We start from the raw sequence: 16,538 nt of genomic DNA, 5'->3' as shown, positions 1-16,538 counted from the left end.
CAGTGGTGACAGTGGGCATCCTTGTCTTGTATTTGATCTTAGAGGGAAAGCTTTCAGTCTTTGACCACTGAGTAGGATATTAGCTATGAGTTTTCATATATGCCTTCTATCATGTTGAGGAAGTTTCTTTCTATTCCTACTTGTCTAAGTGTTTTTGTCAAGGAGTGCTGAATTTTCTCAAAAGCCTTTAGCTGACTGCAAGCTGCTGCTTCTGCCTTGAGGGCAAGTTCTGGGAGGGTGAACCAAAGAGGAGCATCCTAGTTCAGTCTTTCATGTAGCATATGATAGACGGGCACCAACAATACAGTTAACCAGGATGTGCAAGGGGTTACTCTGCTCCCTCTGGACCAGGGCCAGGGACCCACAATGAGAATGCAAACTGGCTCTGCACTGTGCTGGGGAAGGGCTGGCAAGGCCATCATGAGGCTCTACATTTTTTAAAGCTGTGTTTTCTTGATTTGGCACTTTTCCAGTTACTGCAGCCCTTTAACTGTTTTCTGGAGTTTTCAGGAAGATGGCTCTGCCAGTTTTTGCTAGTTGTTCAAAGATTCTGTAGGGGTAGAGCATCCTGGAGCAACTTACACCACCATCTTAGTCAAACAGAAGATCATATGCAAAACTTTTAAGCCATTAGTTAACAAAACAATAGGTTACCCAAAAAATTAACTTTCTCTCTATTGCAGTATCTATCATTTTTTAACAGCCAACAAGAAGGAACTCTAAAAAGAAACACAATGGTCATTCTAATATTCCATGAATAAACTGGAGTAATAAGTAAAACGAAAAAAAATACAGTCCTGGTATTTCACCCACATCCCTTTTGTGAACCTCTGGATACTCATATGCACAAGGATATGTCAATTCTTACAGAACTTTCAGATCTAAACTTGGGGGGAAAACTTTCTGACTCTTAGAACTGTCATTATAAAGGTATTTTAAAGTACACCCTCACCTAAATCTCCTCTCCTATCTCCAGATTTGAAAAAGTCTCATCACCATCAACCTAAATCCTAAAATGGAATTTAAAGTCAGAACAAAACATAACACTACTGTTTAAATGTGAAACACAATTCTATAATTAATACTCATCCTTTCCTCTTTCAGTTTACATATTTCTTGTACTATTTATGGATATTTCTGTCAATCTTGATCTATCTGTGACAAAAATGTAAGAATTTTTTAGAATAACTACTTTCTTCATCAGTAAATCACAGTAAAATGACAGTGCTTTTTTCTGTGTAAGGACCAAATAATTAGACAAATATCAAGACATCCTTAAAGATTTTAAGATATTCCTTTTCTCTTCTTTTAACACTTTTAACAACCACTTATAGAGAAAGGAATATATAGATCTTGATATATGATTACATCAAACATCTTGAAATTTCAGGGCAAAATGTGTAACTAAGTTTTCAGATGAAGTTCAGCTTGAGAAACAATAGAAGAAATATTAAAAACCATGAAAGAACGTGTATTTCGTAGCTGAAATCATAACATTTTTCAAAAATGCAAAACTTACCTTTTCATGCTTACCCAAGATGTATCAAAGATACCCATTAACCTTAAGACTCCTTCAAGAATGTCTCTGATTACATCAGGTGGCATGCGTAGTGAACGAATTTCTGAAAGAGATTCTGGCTTAATGTTTCCAACTGCTAGTTTAGCTTCATTGACTAGAGGCTAAAACAAAAAAGGACATTTTTTAACTCCCAAATTAAAAAAAATCTTTAATTCTCTACAAATTAATATTTTCATTTTATTCAAAATGACTTTATTTACTAACATCCTCTCTCTTCAAATATAAAAATGCTTTAAAACACATGAAGCACAAAATGTTTGAGAAAGTAAGAGTTCTTGTCCCATAACTGCTGAAATCAGGAATAACTAATTAGTTTGGGGGATAATTTACCATTTTCAAGAAGCTCTTTGTATTCTATGACCAGTTGGCTAATTTAGTTAGGTCTAGAAAAAAATAGCTTAAAAGTTTGTATTAATTTAGCTGTAACATACTTTTTTTCTTCTATAATCAAAATAATATGGTTCAGGTAATGCAAAGATTACTTCTAATAACCATCAGTTAATTCACTTACTTTTCCAGACAGGTTTTCCTTCCTGTTCCTCTTTCATTAATACCATTCTGGTTGAATGTAATACCATTTGATATTACTATTAGAAAATAAGTTCATCCACAAATAATGCTTAAACTCCTAGATAAATGGGTAATCAAAATGTAAATGGCTCTTAAAATGTTTCTTTCTTAACTTACCTGTACTTCTTTTAATTCATCATCAATTTTATTTTTTCTTTCTTCAATTTTAACAACTTCTTCTGCTATTTTGTGCTTTAGTCTTTCAAGTTCTGTCTTTTGCTCACTAGCATCCTATAGGAATATTTAAATAACATTGCAATCAATTTCTAAAACAGTTTTATTGAGCTATATTCACATACCATACAATCCATCCAAACCATATAGTCAATGACTTTTAGTATATTCACAGAGCTGTGCATTCATCACCACAATCAATTTTAGAACATTTTCATTACCCCAAAAAGAAAAACCCCATACTCCTTAGCAGTCACCTCTCAATCCCTCTATCCTTCCTCCGCCTTATCTATTTCTGTCTCTGTAGATTTATTTATATTTACATTTTATATAAATAAAATCATACAATATGTAGTACTTTGTGCCTGGTTTCTTTCACTTAGCATAATGTTTTTTAAGTTATTATTTTCTTTTTAATTAAAGAAGTTGTAGGTTTACTGAAAACACATGTAAAAAATACAACATTCCCCTTTTAACAGGAAGTGAGACCTGGTAGGTTTGCATAGGTTAGTGTGAAATAGCGACACATCCCAAAAGTAATTTGGACAGAGAATAAAAATATATATGCAGGGCCCCTGAGGAGCTGGGGGGAAATGCAGAGGTGTTGGGCTTCCTCACCTGGAATGTTGCTGATGTTCTCACAAACACTGAGGACTGGCGGTTTGATGTGCCAAACCCTCTATCACGGGACTTGCCCTTATGAAGCTCGTTACTGCAAAGGAGAGGCTAAACCTGCTTATAATTGTGCATAACAGTCTCCCCCTGAGTACCCCTTTGTTGCTCAGATGTGGCCCTCTCTCTCTAGCTAAGCCAACTTGGCAAGTGAACTCACTGCCCTCCCCGCTACACCCACGGTTGTAAATCTCCCTGGCAACATGGGATATGACTCCCAAAGATAAATATGGACCCAACATCACAGGATTGAGAGCATCTTCTTGACCAAAAGGGGGATGTGAAATGAAACAAAATCAAGTTTCTGTGGCTGAGAGATTCCAAACGGAGTAGAGAGGTCACGCTGGTGGGCATTCTTATGCATTTTATCAATAAACTTTTTTAGGTTTTAATGCAATGGAATAGCTAGAAGTAAATACCTGAAACTATCAAACTGCAAACCAGTAGCCTTGACTCTTGAAGACGACTGTATAGCAATGTAGATTACAAAGGGTGACAGTGTGATTGTGAAAGCCTTGTGGATCGCACTCCCTTTATCCGTGTATGGATGGATAAGTAGAAATGGGAACAAAAACCTAAAGGAAAAATAGGGTGGGGGGGTGATTTGGGTGTTGTGCCGGTTTGAATGTATTGTGTCCCCCAAATGCCATTATCTTTGTAGTCTTGCGGGGCAGACGTTTTGGTGTTGGTTGGATTTGCTTGGAGTGTGCCCCACCCAGCTGTGGGTGATGATTTTGATGAGGTGTTCCCATGGAGGTGTGGCCCCGCCCATTCAGGGTGGGCCTTGATCAGTGGAGCTATATAAATGACCTGACTCAAAGAGAGAAAACTGAGTGCAGCTGGGAGTGATGTTTTGAAGAGAGCAAGCTTGCTAGAGAGGAGCGTCCTGGGAGAAAGCCATTTTGAGGCCGGAGCTTTGGAGCAGATGCCAGCTGCCTTCCTAGCTAGCAGAGGTTTTCCGGACGCCATTGGCCATCCTCCGGTAAAGGTACCCGATTGCTGAGGTGTTACCTTGGACGCTTTGTGGCCTTAAGACTGTAACTGTGTAGCAAAATAAACCCCCATTTTATAAAAGCCTATCCATCTCTGGTGTTTTGCATTCTGCAGCATTAGCAAACTAGAACAGGTGTTCTTTTCTACTTCTATTTTTTGTTCTTATTTTCACTTTTTCTGGTACAAGGAAAATGTTCAGAAAATAGATTGGGTGATGAATGCACAACTACATGATGGTACTGTGAACAACTGATTGTACACTTTGGATGACTGTATGGTATGTGAATATATCTCAATAAAATTGAATTTAAAAAAAAATACATTGCCATATACCCCTCTAGTGTTGACACTTTGCATTAGTGTGGCACCTTTGTTACAACTGATGAAAGAATTTTTAAAAAATTACTATTAACTATAGCCCATGGTTTACATTAGCTGTATTTTTTCCATATACCACCCTAATAGTAACACCTTGTATTAGTGTCATACATTTGTTATAATTCATGAAAGGACATTGTTATACTTGTATTATTAACCCCAGTCCACCATCCACAATAGGGTTCACTGTGTTATATATCCCATGTTTTATCTTCTAACTTTCATTCTAGTAACATACACAACCCAAAACTTCCCCTTTCAACCACATTCATATTCATAATTCAGCTCTATTAATTGCACTCACAATAATGTGCTACCATCACCACGATCCATTTCCAAACATTTACAATCAACCTAAAAAGAAATTCTGTATACATTAAGCATCAGCTCCCCATTCTCTACTCCCAATCTATCTCTTGGTAACCTATATTCTAGATTCTAACTTTATGAGTATTCTCATTATTCGTATTAGTGAGAACAAACAATATTTGTCCTTCTGTGTCTGGCTTATTTCACTCAACATAATGCCCTCAAGGTTTATCCACATTGTTGCATGCATAAGAACTTCATTCCTTCTTACTTCTGAATAATATTCCATTGTATGTATTTACCACATTTATTTATCCATTCATTGGTTGATGACACTTGGGTTGTTTCCATCATTCAGCAATTGTGGATAATGCCCCTGTGAACATCGGTGTACAAATGTCTGTTTGAGTTCCTGCTTTCAGATCTTCTGGATATATATCTTGCAGCAGGGTTGCTGATCATATGGCAATTCTATACTTACCTTCCTGAGAAACTGTCAAACTATCTTCCACAGTGGCTACATTTTACATGTCCACCAGCAATGCATGAGTGTTCCTATTTCTCCACATCCTCTCCAACACTTGTACTTTTCTGATTTTAATGCACTCAATATTTAAAAGCATGATGTCAAAAATATAACTCATTTTAAAATAACATTTTCTATTTAATGTTGTTCTGTTATTAATTTTGAATCTATAACATGAGAGTTTCTAAAATGACTAGGAAACTGACAATAATTTCTACTTTATATTTACTATCAGTGAGATTTCTATATTTTATTCATTTTAATATTTTCTGATTAGGAAAACAATAAGTGCTTGCTATGTAAAATTCAAATGAGTTATAAATGCATAATTTAGAAAATGATCATAATACATATTTAACAGTTGCAACAACCCAGAGAGGTCAATACTATTACTATGCTCATTTAATAAATGTAGCATCTTTACTTGTAGTATCTTTATTTGGCTTTGGTATTAAGCCAAATAAAGTTAGGTAGCGTTCTTTCTTCTTCAATTTTTTGGAAGAGTTTGAGCAGGACTGGTATTAATTCTTCATGGACAACTGGTAGAATTTACCTGTGAAGCCATCTGGTCCCGGACTTTCTTTGTGGGGAGGTTTTTGATGACTGATTCAATCTCTTTATTTGTCATTGGTCTGTTGAGTTCTTCTATTTCTTCCAGAATCAGTATAGGTTGTTCATGTGTGTCTAGAAATTTGTCCATTTCATCTAAGTTGCCGAATATGTTGGCACACAGCTGTTCAGAGTATCCGCCTATGATCCTTTTATATTTCTGTGGGGTCACTTCTGATTTTATTTGCATCTTCTCTCTTTTTTTCCTGTTAGTCTAGCTAAGGGTTTGTCAAATACATTGATCTAGAAGAACCAACTTTGGCTTTTGTTGATTCTATTGTTTTTTTATTCTCAATTTCATTTATTTCTGTGCTAATCTTTGTTATTTCTTTCCTCCTACTTGCTTTGGGATTAGTTTGCTGTTCTTTTTCTAGTTCCTCCAAGTTTGTAATTAAGTCTTTGATTTTAGCTCTTTCTTATTTTTTAATGTAGGCATTTAGGGCTATAAATTTCCCTCTCAGCACAGCCTTCACTGCATCCCCTAAGTTTTGATATGTTGTGTTCTTGTTTTCATTCATCTCAAGATATTTACTGATTTCTCTTGCAATTTCTTCTTTGACCCACTGACTGTTTAAAAGTGTGTTATTTAACCTCCATGTACTTGTGAATTTTCCATTTCTCCACCATTTATGATTTCCAGCTTCATTTCATTATGGTCAGAGAATATGCTTTGCATAATTTCAATCTTTTTAAATGTATTAGGACCTGTTTTGTGACCCAACATGTGGTCTATCCTGGAGAATGATCTATAAGCACTAAGAAGAATGCACATCCTGTTATTTTGGAGTGCAATGTTCTGTATATGTCTGTTGGGTCTAGTTCACTTATCATATTATACAAGTTCTGTTTCCTTATTGATCTTCTGTCTAGCTGTTCTATCTATTGATGAGAGTGTTGTACTGAAGTCTCCAACTTTAATTGTAGAGAAATCTATAGCTCCCTTCAGTTTTGCCAGTGTTTGCCTCATGTATTTTGGGGCACCCTGGTTAGATGAATAAATATTTATGATTGTTATTTCTTCCTGGTGGATTGCCCCTTTTATTAATATATACTGTCCTTCTTTGTCTCTTATAACAGTTTGGCATTTAAAGTCTATTTTGTCCAGCTCTATTTTGATTACTGTTTACACAGAATTTCTTTTTTCAACCTTTCACTTTCAATCTATTTGCGTCCTTGGGTCTAGGGTGAGTCTCTCGTAGACAGCATATAGATGGATCATATTTTTATATACAAACTGCCAATTTATGGCTTTTCATTGGGAAGTATAAAACATTAACATTCATTGGTATCACTGTAAAGGCAGTACTTCAACCATTTTATCCTTTGGCTTTTGTTATGTCATATCTTATCTCTCTTTTTAGCTTTTTCATTACCCTTACTGATAATTTTCATTTCAAAACTCTCTTCCAAGCTTTCCTCTCCTGTCTTTTCCTTTCAGTCTACAGAACTCCCTTTAATATTTCTTGTAAAGCAGGTCTCTTTTTGATGAACATCCTTGCCACCACTTTTCAGTATCTTAATTTTACTCATTCTAGTGAATGTATAGTATTATCTCACTGGGGTTTTAGTTTACATTTCCTTGCTGAGTATTGATGTTGTGCATGTTTTCTTGTGTTTATGAGCCCTTCATATGTCACCTTTGATGAAGGATCTGTCCAAATTTTTGGTCCATTTTTAAATTTATGGTTTGTTTAACCATTATTGATTTGTAAGTGTTTTTATATGTTCTGGATTCAAATCCTCTAACAGATATGTGTTTTGTAAATATTTTCTCTCAGTCTGTGGGTTGGTATTTCATTTCCCTCACAATTTATCTCAAATAGCAGAAGCTTTTAATTTTGATGAAATCCTGTTTATCAATTTTTGTCTTTTTATATCTTGGTATAGAAATCTTTGAAATCTTTGTCTCACCCAAGATCATAAAGTTCTTCTCCTATGTTTTCTTCTAAAAGTTTTATAGTTTTATGCTGTATATTTATATCTACAATCTAAACTGAGTTAATTTTCATATATGTTGTAAAGTAAAGGCCCAAGTTTATTTCTTTCTAAATGGATATCCAAATATTCACACACCATTTTTTAAAGATTACCCTTTCTCCATTTAACAGTCATATTTTATGAAGCCAATTAAACATTTATGCATAAGTCTATTTCTGGGCCTCACAGTGTTCCAATGATCTACATGTCTATTGCTATACCCAATACAACACTGCCTTGATCACTGAAACTTTATACTTAAGTCTTGAAATCATATAGATAGTTTAAGTCATCCAATTTTGGTCCTTTTCAAAGCCTTTTTGTGTTATTCACTTTTTCAATAAGATGCGGTATGGGCATTACTCTGATAAATATTAAGGTTAACTTAAATACAAGAGGCATTAGACCTGAACAGTCACAAATATGGACTGTTAAAACTGACAGAATTGAATGACTCATTAGATGTAAGGGATAAGGGAACAAAAGTCTAATTAATATAATTTATAAGTTACGTCTTGAATAATTGCTATATTATAGTGCTACAACCTAAGGAAAGGGATACAGGGGAAAAAAACTGAGTTCAGTTCTGAACCTATTTCAGTTTTGCAATGCCTATGGGACTTCTATGAACATGTACAATAGATAATTGAATATTTGTGTCTGAAGCTCAGAGGAGGGGTTAGGGTTGAAGTATGAAAAAGGTAGTCGTTACGTAGCTGGTAGTAAAAAGTAAGGTAATGGACGAGAGTATCCTGAGAGAGTATGGAGGCAAAAAAAAAAACCTGGGCAAGGAAAGAACTCAGAGAATTCTCCTTAAAAAGGGTTCAAGAAAAGAAAGGCAAAGCTAAAAGGGTACATAATCAAAAATATAAAATATGCAAGCTTAAGTAGAGTGAATAAAACTTCGTAAATCTTGAGAATATTAAAAGCAGGGAAAACACTCAAAATCTGAAGGAGATAATTTTAAGAAAAATAAAAGGAAATACCAAATTGATTGGCAGAGAATAAAAAAATAAAATCAGCTACAGATAGATCCAAACAAAATTGAAATATAGAAAGGGTTTAGATGATTTAGCATATGGTCAATTAAGGGAAGTAGTTGTGATTCTAAACAATGTGAGAAAATACCATGCTCTTCTGCAAAAGCTTAAGTACACAATACTAAAAGCTCAAGTACAGTCTGACCTAATATAGACAAGCAATATTTTTTAAATCCACATAAGTAAAAATGTTATTTTTCACACTGACTGACAATCAGGCACAAACGGTCTCCCAAATGTTCGCATTTTTGTGCTCACTCCAAGCATTACCTGCATTGATATTGTGATCTCTTGAAGGGCAGCATCTGCTTCATCTTGCTTAGTTTTAAGTAATACACTTTGCTCTCCAGCTTTTCTGTTCAGTTCATCCACAAGAGCTTTAGCTTCATTTAGTTTAGATACACCAGCCTATATCAACAAAATATTGATTGGCAATATTAAAAAAGGAATTCATACAAACAGTAAATAAAGCCCTCAAGAACGAATCAAACAAAAATATAAATATGAACCTATAAAACACTAGCAAGCGGACTTATGTTTGCTTCCTATTGCTAATTATAATGATTTATCCAACTGTATACACAGTAAGATACAGTAAAAAGTTCCACAGAGTTTCTGAAGGAAAACAGATGTTAAAGCTTCACAGCAGCTGAACAAATCAGTATCAATTTGACAGCCTAAACACTGGGGTTTTTACCCGTTGCATTAGATGACAGAGAAAATAGTCAGCAGAGGAAAATTCAATAAATCTTTTCCATTTTTCTGTCTCATTGATTGGGCACAAAGAACTCAAGGGCCACTCTTTTTATACTGGACATGACTTGATTTGTCTGTCCACACACACTTTCTTATAAGAGACTGCTTCACATATGGTTCTGTAGCCCATTCAAACGTCCTTCCTGCTCTCTGGGTAGCCATTTGACACTGGCCAGGCCATCACGGTACCCCATCCCACTGCCTACCATGACTAGTCCAAGGAGTGAACATGAAAAGTATTCCCTTTCTGGGATGATCTTATAGTTTGATTATCTTATCTATGCCCCAATCTTGGTTACTCATTTACCCACTTTTGCTTTTCTGAATATAAAAGTTATAGTGTAACTTCTTACCATAACTCTTACTATTTATCCTGTCTGGAATATTCTTATAGTGGTATTCAACTTCTCTGAGGTCTAACCTTCACTAGAGGTTAATGTGAAACAGTACTTACATGCCCCATGATACTTTCCCCACCACCTTAGCCAGTAATGATTTGCTTTCTCTGTTCACTTATGCCATCTATTTGCCCTTATTAGAAACCCCCTTGTTTTCTTTCTTTTTTAAGGTACCCACCCTGTACTTACAGCTTACTGTAAGACCCTCAAGATCAAGAATTTCAATCTATACAAATGTTCTTTTCCATATATGAAGCAGCATTCACTAAATACAGCACATGGTCCTCTCATAAAAAATGCCACTCATGCTTCCAGTTGTGCTTTGGTTATTGAGAGGTCCCAAACTAAATTTATGTCTTATATTTATAAATATATGGACCCCAATTCCTCTAAAATTCTATTCAAGATTTTTCTCCAGAGTTGACCTAATTTGTATTTTTCCTAATTCTACTTTTAACCTACTATTGAAATATTTCTAATTTTATCATAGGATCTGTTTGGTATCAAATGATAGATGTCTAAATAAATCAAAGGAATAAAAGAATGAAAGAAAGAAAAAGAAAGAAAGAAAAAAAGTAAGGTTAATACATGCTTGTCAATGGTTCGTTTAAAAACTCTTTGTTCACAGTTGTGCTAAATTATTTTGAAATTTGGTTACTGTATCCAATACATTTAATCTCCCAGGAGTAGGGAAATTAGACACTGGAGTTAGAAACTTCAAATTAAGAAACCACATTATATGTACAGTAGCAGATGATTGTGCTAAATGGATTCAGCCTAAGATGACTTCACTGTCATACAAAAAATGGGCCATGAAAGAGGATGGAAGTAGCTGAAATGAATTTTGGGGAAGAAAATTTATGAGATGAAATTAGCATAAACCAAAGGAAAGAGGTAAAAAACAACATATTTAAGGTTCGACAAATGAGAACCATCCTCAAAGGGCTGAGGATGAATTGATTGAAATGTGTGATGTTAGTTATTCAAATAAAAATATATTCAAATAAACCATGAATTACTAGATAGAAAAACTGTAAAATTGATGAATAAATTCAAGAACTGATTATTTGAGAATAAGGCTGTAGACAGAACTTTGCAAAGAAAGCTGAGGGAAAAAAGAGAAACTAAAAAAATATTATAAATGAGGAAGAAGATAAAAATCACAGATAAAAAAGAATTTATTTCAATGAAAATAAGATACCATCTGTTCAACCAGAAAATAAATCAAATTATAAAGCTGCAATAATTAAATATGTGCATATTAACACAGGAATACAGATTAGACCAATGAAATTTGGAAAACTATCCAAAGTATCCTGGATATGTATGAATTTCATACTTTATAAAGATAAATTCAAATTAAGTAGAAGTAGATTATTCAGTAACTTGTCAGGCAACCAGCTGATCACATAGAAAAATACAGTTAGACGATTTTCTCTCACCATAGGAGAAATGAATAAAACTTTAAAAAATAAAGACATCAAATGGCTGAAAATAGAATATAAGTAATTATATATACATTCTTGGTAAGGGAAGAAGTCATTCCGAGAATGTACAAATTTCAACAGTGAGCTAGTAAATGTCTATTAAAACAAGCAAGCAAACAAAAACCAGTAAAATCTGTTTAGAAAATATCAGAACCATTTTAGAGGTGGTTGAGGAAGCAAAAAAAAAAAAAAAAAAAGAAGAAAAAAAGAAAAAAAAATCTATATACTATATAGCCTCCACTTTTTGGTTGCTCAAAATCTAAACAGTGGCACTGACATGGAATGCACACGCACACACACACACATAGAATACATACTTTTTTTTTTCCTCCAGAAGAAACATGATTTTGGGTGTGTGGACGTATATGTGCACAAGTATGCACACATACACTCATTGCGTACATTCATACATATCCTGAAGGATTTTCAGTCACAACCCAAAGAAAACAACTCTGATATAAATTGAAGAGGAATGTCTGAAAGGATATTAGATGGGTCACAGAATTCTCTGAAGGTATGGAGCAAGGTGCTACATGGTCCATCCATCAAGGGGGCACAGACAAGCACAACAGAAACTTTCAGCAAATAACTGCTTTATTACTTACATAGAACAAAGAGTCTATCTGTTTAGTAAAGACAAGTGGGATTCTTTGGTCAAAGGGTATGCATGTATTAAGTTTTAAGATATTGACAAAAGATTTTTGAAAGCGATTGTTCCAATTTACACTTCCTCCAGCTGTGTATTAGAATTCTGACTGCTCCATATCCTTGCTGAAACTTGATGTTACCAGTTTATTTGTTTTGTATCTGTTAGTTTGTTTTAATATTCATCATTATGGTGCTTGTGTAGTGGTTTCTCACTGTGATGTTAACCTGGCTTTGTCTTGATGATTAATGAGATAAGATGCTTTCATATGTTAATTGGGCATTTGTGTATGCTTTACTTTTATAGTGCAATGCCTTTTGACCATTTTGTTACTTGCTTATCTGTTGTATTGATTTATTGTACTTTCTAAATTCTAGGTGAATCCTTTTTATATTATTTGTATTAGAAATATCTTCTACTTTCCTACTTATCATTTCACTTTTAATTCTGTATTTTGGTGAACAAAAGGTTTTAATTTTATTAAGGTTCGATTTATCTGTCTTGCTTTATGGTTGGTGTTTCTGTATTTGTGCATGTATGTGTATGTGTGTGTGTTCTGTTTAAAACACATGGAAATTCACTTAATTAAAAACCATGCTTACTGACAAAACCAAAAAAAAAAAAAAAGTATTCCCTTTCTTCTATAATATGACTTGAGTTTTTGTCACTTAACAAATCAGAAAATTTGGGGAGACCATCATGGCAAAAAAGGAAAGTAAGCATTGTATTTACTGAGCAGCCACATAGAGGACAGGCATGATACTAGGTTCTTTATGATGTTTTTTATCTAAATACACTCATACACAACTACCATTGACCCAATTAAGCTGCAACTCAGTGAGTTTAAGAAATTTATCCAAAGCACCACAGAGAACTAAACCAAGAAATTAACACTCCCACAAGAGCATGTATATTGGCTTATTATAATGAAAGTTGACTATTAGAAAAGAAGGATAAAGATAATTATGTCAATAAAAAGCATCCTAGTTTATTACCTAACAGAGAGAGGCTAGAACTTTGGAGTGGAGAAACTCTCTGAGAACTTCTGAGGTTGACATTCTAATGCCACATTTAAGTTTAAGCTCTATAATTAGAGAAATATAGAAAGAAAAATGTTCAGAATGTACTACGTGGAATTACATGGGTAAGAATATTACTTTATAAAACATAATTTTAATGTTAGAGGTTATTATAAAGCATAACCTTAGATATTACCTCTTAATTAAGAATAATAGGCATTTCTAAATTTCTAAAAATGCTTACATGTGAAAGAGACTCTTAAAGGCAGCACAAGTTTTCAAAAGCACATGAATATCATCCAGTGAAGAAAAGGAATAAACATTATTGAGCTGGAAAAAAAATCATTACTATAATCTGGGCAATATAGGTAGGTAAAGTAAAATTGTTTACCAAGGAATTTCATAAAGTACAATATTTACTTAAATTAAATATGCCACAGGCAACATGGGATTGTGATTTACATAAGCCTTCTTACCTAAACATAGATAAAATAATTCAAGATTATCAATATTGTACCTGCAAATGACTTTGTCTTTTTAATAATTCCTTTTTCTTGCTGCTACTAATGGCAGAATACACATGTAAAAAGGTCATATATCGGCTTGGTGTAGCACCATATGCTTTACAAGACTCATGGATTAACAAAAATAATTTTAGAAAATCGGGATCAACTAGAAAGAAATATAAAATAAAAATGACTTAGTATATACACGACTCATTAAGAATTAAGATAATAATCTTAACTATATTTATGTCATATCAGATACTTTCACTCTATATAAGTACAAATAGATAAATTTTTTGCTTAAGTAAGCACATGCATTCCTAGACATCTATTTACAGCTTCCATTTTCCTTATGAAATATGAATTATTTAGTTTCAGTTGTCTCTAAAATTCCACTTTAAAAATTGCTCCTGAACATTTTTATTGCTATAAGCAAGACAAATAAATCTACAAGTTGTCGTAACATATAAATTAACTGGTACTACAAAGCACACATAATCCAAAATCTGACTGAATGGAAAGGAGAGACCAACCCAAATAATACTTATCCACAACCATTTGACACAGGGAGAAACAGGACTTCAAGCCAAAGAACTTAAGAAAAAGTTTACATTAGATTCAATATATTCATGACATTATCTCCTCCCACTCCTTCAATCTATCTCTCACTGTATTCTCTATGTCAGTAAATGGAATCAACCTTTAAAGAGTTTCCCAAACCAGAACCCAGAGAAACATCCATGACTACTCCTCCTTCCTTGTATACCACAGCCATTACATAATTGAGCCCCCAATAGATCACCTAATATTCCCAAGTCATTCCTTCCTCTTATTCTTATTACCTATTCCTTGGTTCAGGCCTTCATCACGTTTCTCTTAGATTAAGGAAATAGACTTGTAAAATGGTCAGCAGCCTTCAGTGTCTCCTTATACCAATATATTTGCTATTAAGCGAAAGAAAGATTGGATCCAGAGATTTCTGTTTCTGAAACAAGACTCTGGTTATATCCTTATTTAAAATTTCTTAATAACCCCAGATCACCTGCAAGTTAGGATACAAATTCTTAGTATGACACAAAAGGCTCTTTGCTGCCTGATTCTGCCTACCTTTTCCCCTTTATCTAGTATTCTACTATGTATATATTCTATGTTTCAGCCTCAGGCTATTTATAGTTCTGTGAAAATGCCTGTTTTCCTTCTTCCCCTAAGATTCTTCCATGCTACTCCCTCTGCCCAGAATGCCCTTCCCCAGAAGGACATTGTCTGGGTAACATGCATTTCCTGTAAGACCCGCCAGTTAGAGGCTTCACTTCCCAATACACTTCATCTACACCTACACCATCACTTGTCTTGCTATATCAGAGTTGTATGTTTATATATAACATAATTTGTGCTACCAATAGACTGTCAGCTATTGTTGTTTTTAGTATCTAACCCAGTACTAATATAAAATAAGTTCAATAAATATTTTATAAATGGTTAGACAAATGAATGAATAAGCTGTGACATAAAAATAAAAATAAAGTCCATATTCTAAATTAATTTAGAGTTGGAGAAAATAATGGGAATATTATAGCTAAGAAAAAATTATGCCCATACTCAAAGAATCTCACAAAATTTTCTTCTTGTAAGAATTGAACTCTATAACATATCTAAGAGATAAGCTAATATGAAAAGCTTTAAGCTACTAGCAAGGGACTCCAAACAACAGAAGCAGGTCATTCATGTCATTCAGGTCAGAAAAAAAATTTTTTTTTAATTTCTTTAATTTAAACAATAGATTTTCTGTTGGGTTCTATATGAAATAGCATAAACATTAACCTAAAAGTAAACGACTTTAAAGTTTAGTTTGCATGAGAAGAAATCTAACTTTGTTACATTTAGCATTGTTCAAATTCACAATCATCCTGAATCTTTAATGAATATATAACTTAATATAAATGGCATTGTTTCACCAAAAAAAATCAAATAAAAGCAATTTCATCAAAATACCACCTGAAGTTTTTTTCTTCTCTTCTTTTCTTCTTTTTTCACTATATTTTTCTTCACCTCCCATTTCACTAAATAACATTTCGGGTATCTAAAACATGAAGAGCACTATTTTTAACCTCAAATCAAGAAGAAAAAGCTTAAGCAAATCCAGTATCAGAGGTAAAAAAAAAAACTTAAACACGAAAAGATATTACCAATTGCACTTTTCTTCTAGGATTCTTTCCAGACTAACAGAAAGAAATTAGTATTGTTAATCTTTAGAAGACATTATTTTCTAGACAGGATTTTGACATGTCAACCATTAACTGGCTGCAAATTTTTTTTCCACTGTGAACTTCAACATATATACGCAAACAGTGTCAACTTCCCAGGTACAATTTCACAAGTAGCCAGAGAGCAAATCTCAAAGAATGTCACGGGTCACAGAAAATTAACAGCACACAGGCAAAAGCCCAATATCACACTTGAAAAATAACTGGTACCCCTGGGCCTCCTGCTGATCCTCAAAATTACCAGACACGCTCTCCTCTAAGGATCTTTGCCTAGAAACCTTTTCCCCACAGCTATCCCCCACATGAATATAAACTCTGTGATGGCAAGGAGTTTTGTCTGTTCTCTACTATATCCCCAGCATACAAAACAGAGGCATATATTAAATATCCAATAATTACCCTTTCTTTAACGAATACCTCTTTATCATTTGGCCTCTCAGACTAGAATACCTTTCATCTTCTAGTATCTACTTCCTGCAATCTAACTAAAATACCATCTCATCTGTAAAACCTTCTCCATTATCCCAAATTACACTCCTTCCTCTGACTCGTGACATTTTTTTGCACTTTTATTACAGAAAAACAAATAAATAAATTACTGAGTATATCATTCAAAGAGACAATATTGAATATTA

General features: G+C 33.9%; 1 protein-coding gene across 1 annotated transcript in view; it reads right to left on the bottom strand.

Annotated features, from left to right (window-relative positions):
* The window catches only part of DYNC2H1 (dynein cytoplasmic 2 heavy chain 1), a 419,160-nt gene that overhangs the window by 271,408 nt on the left and 131,214 nt on the right, over window positions 1-16,538 (bottom strand). The window contains exons 53-57 of the mRNA XM_037841237.1: window positions 15,635-15,719; window positions 13,651-13,805; window positions 9,098-9,235; window positions 2,267-2,380; window positions 1,520-1,680 (exon numbers count right to left, since the gene is read on the bottom strand). Coding sequence (XP_037697165.1) covers window positions 1,520-1,680; window positions 2,267-2,380; window positions 9,098-9,235; window positions 13,651-13,805; window positions 15,635-15,719 — 653 coding nt within the window. The remainder of the gene's footprint in view (window positions 1-1,519; window positions 1,681-2,266; window positions 2,381-9,097; window positions 9,236-13,650; window positions 13,806-15,634; window positions 15,720-16,538) is intronic.

Source organism: Choloepus didactylus, chromosome 6 (assembly GCF_015220235.1).
Source record: "Choloepus didactylus isolate mChoDid1 chromosome 6, mChoDid1.pri, whole genome shotgun sequence".
NCBI classification, from domain to species: domain Eukaryota; kingdom Metazoa; phylum Chordata; class Mammalia; order Pilosa; family Megalonychidae; genus Choloepus; species Choloepus didactylus.
Note: the sequence above shows the minus strand (reverse complement) of the source record. Positions and strands in the feature narration are given on the sequence as shown.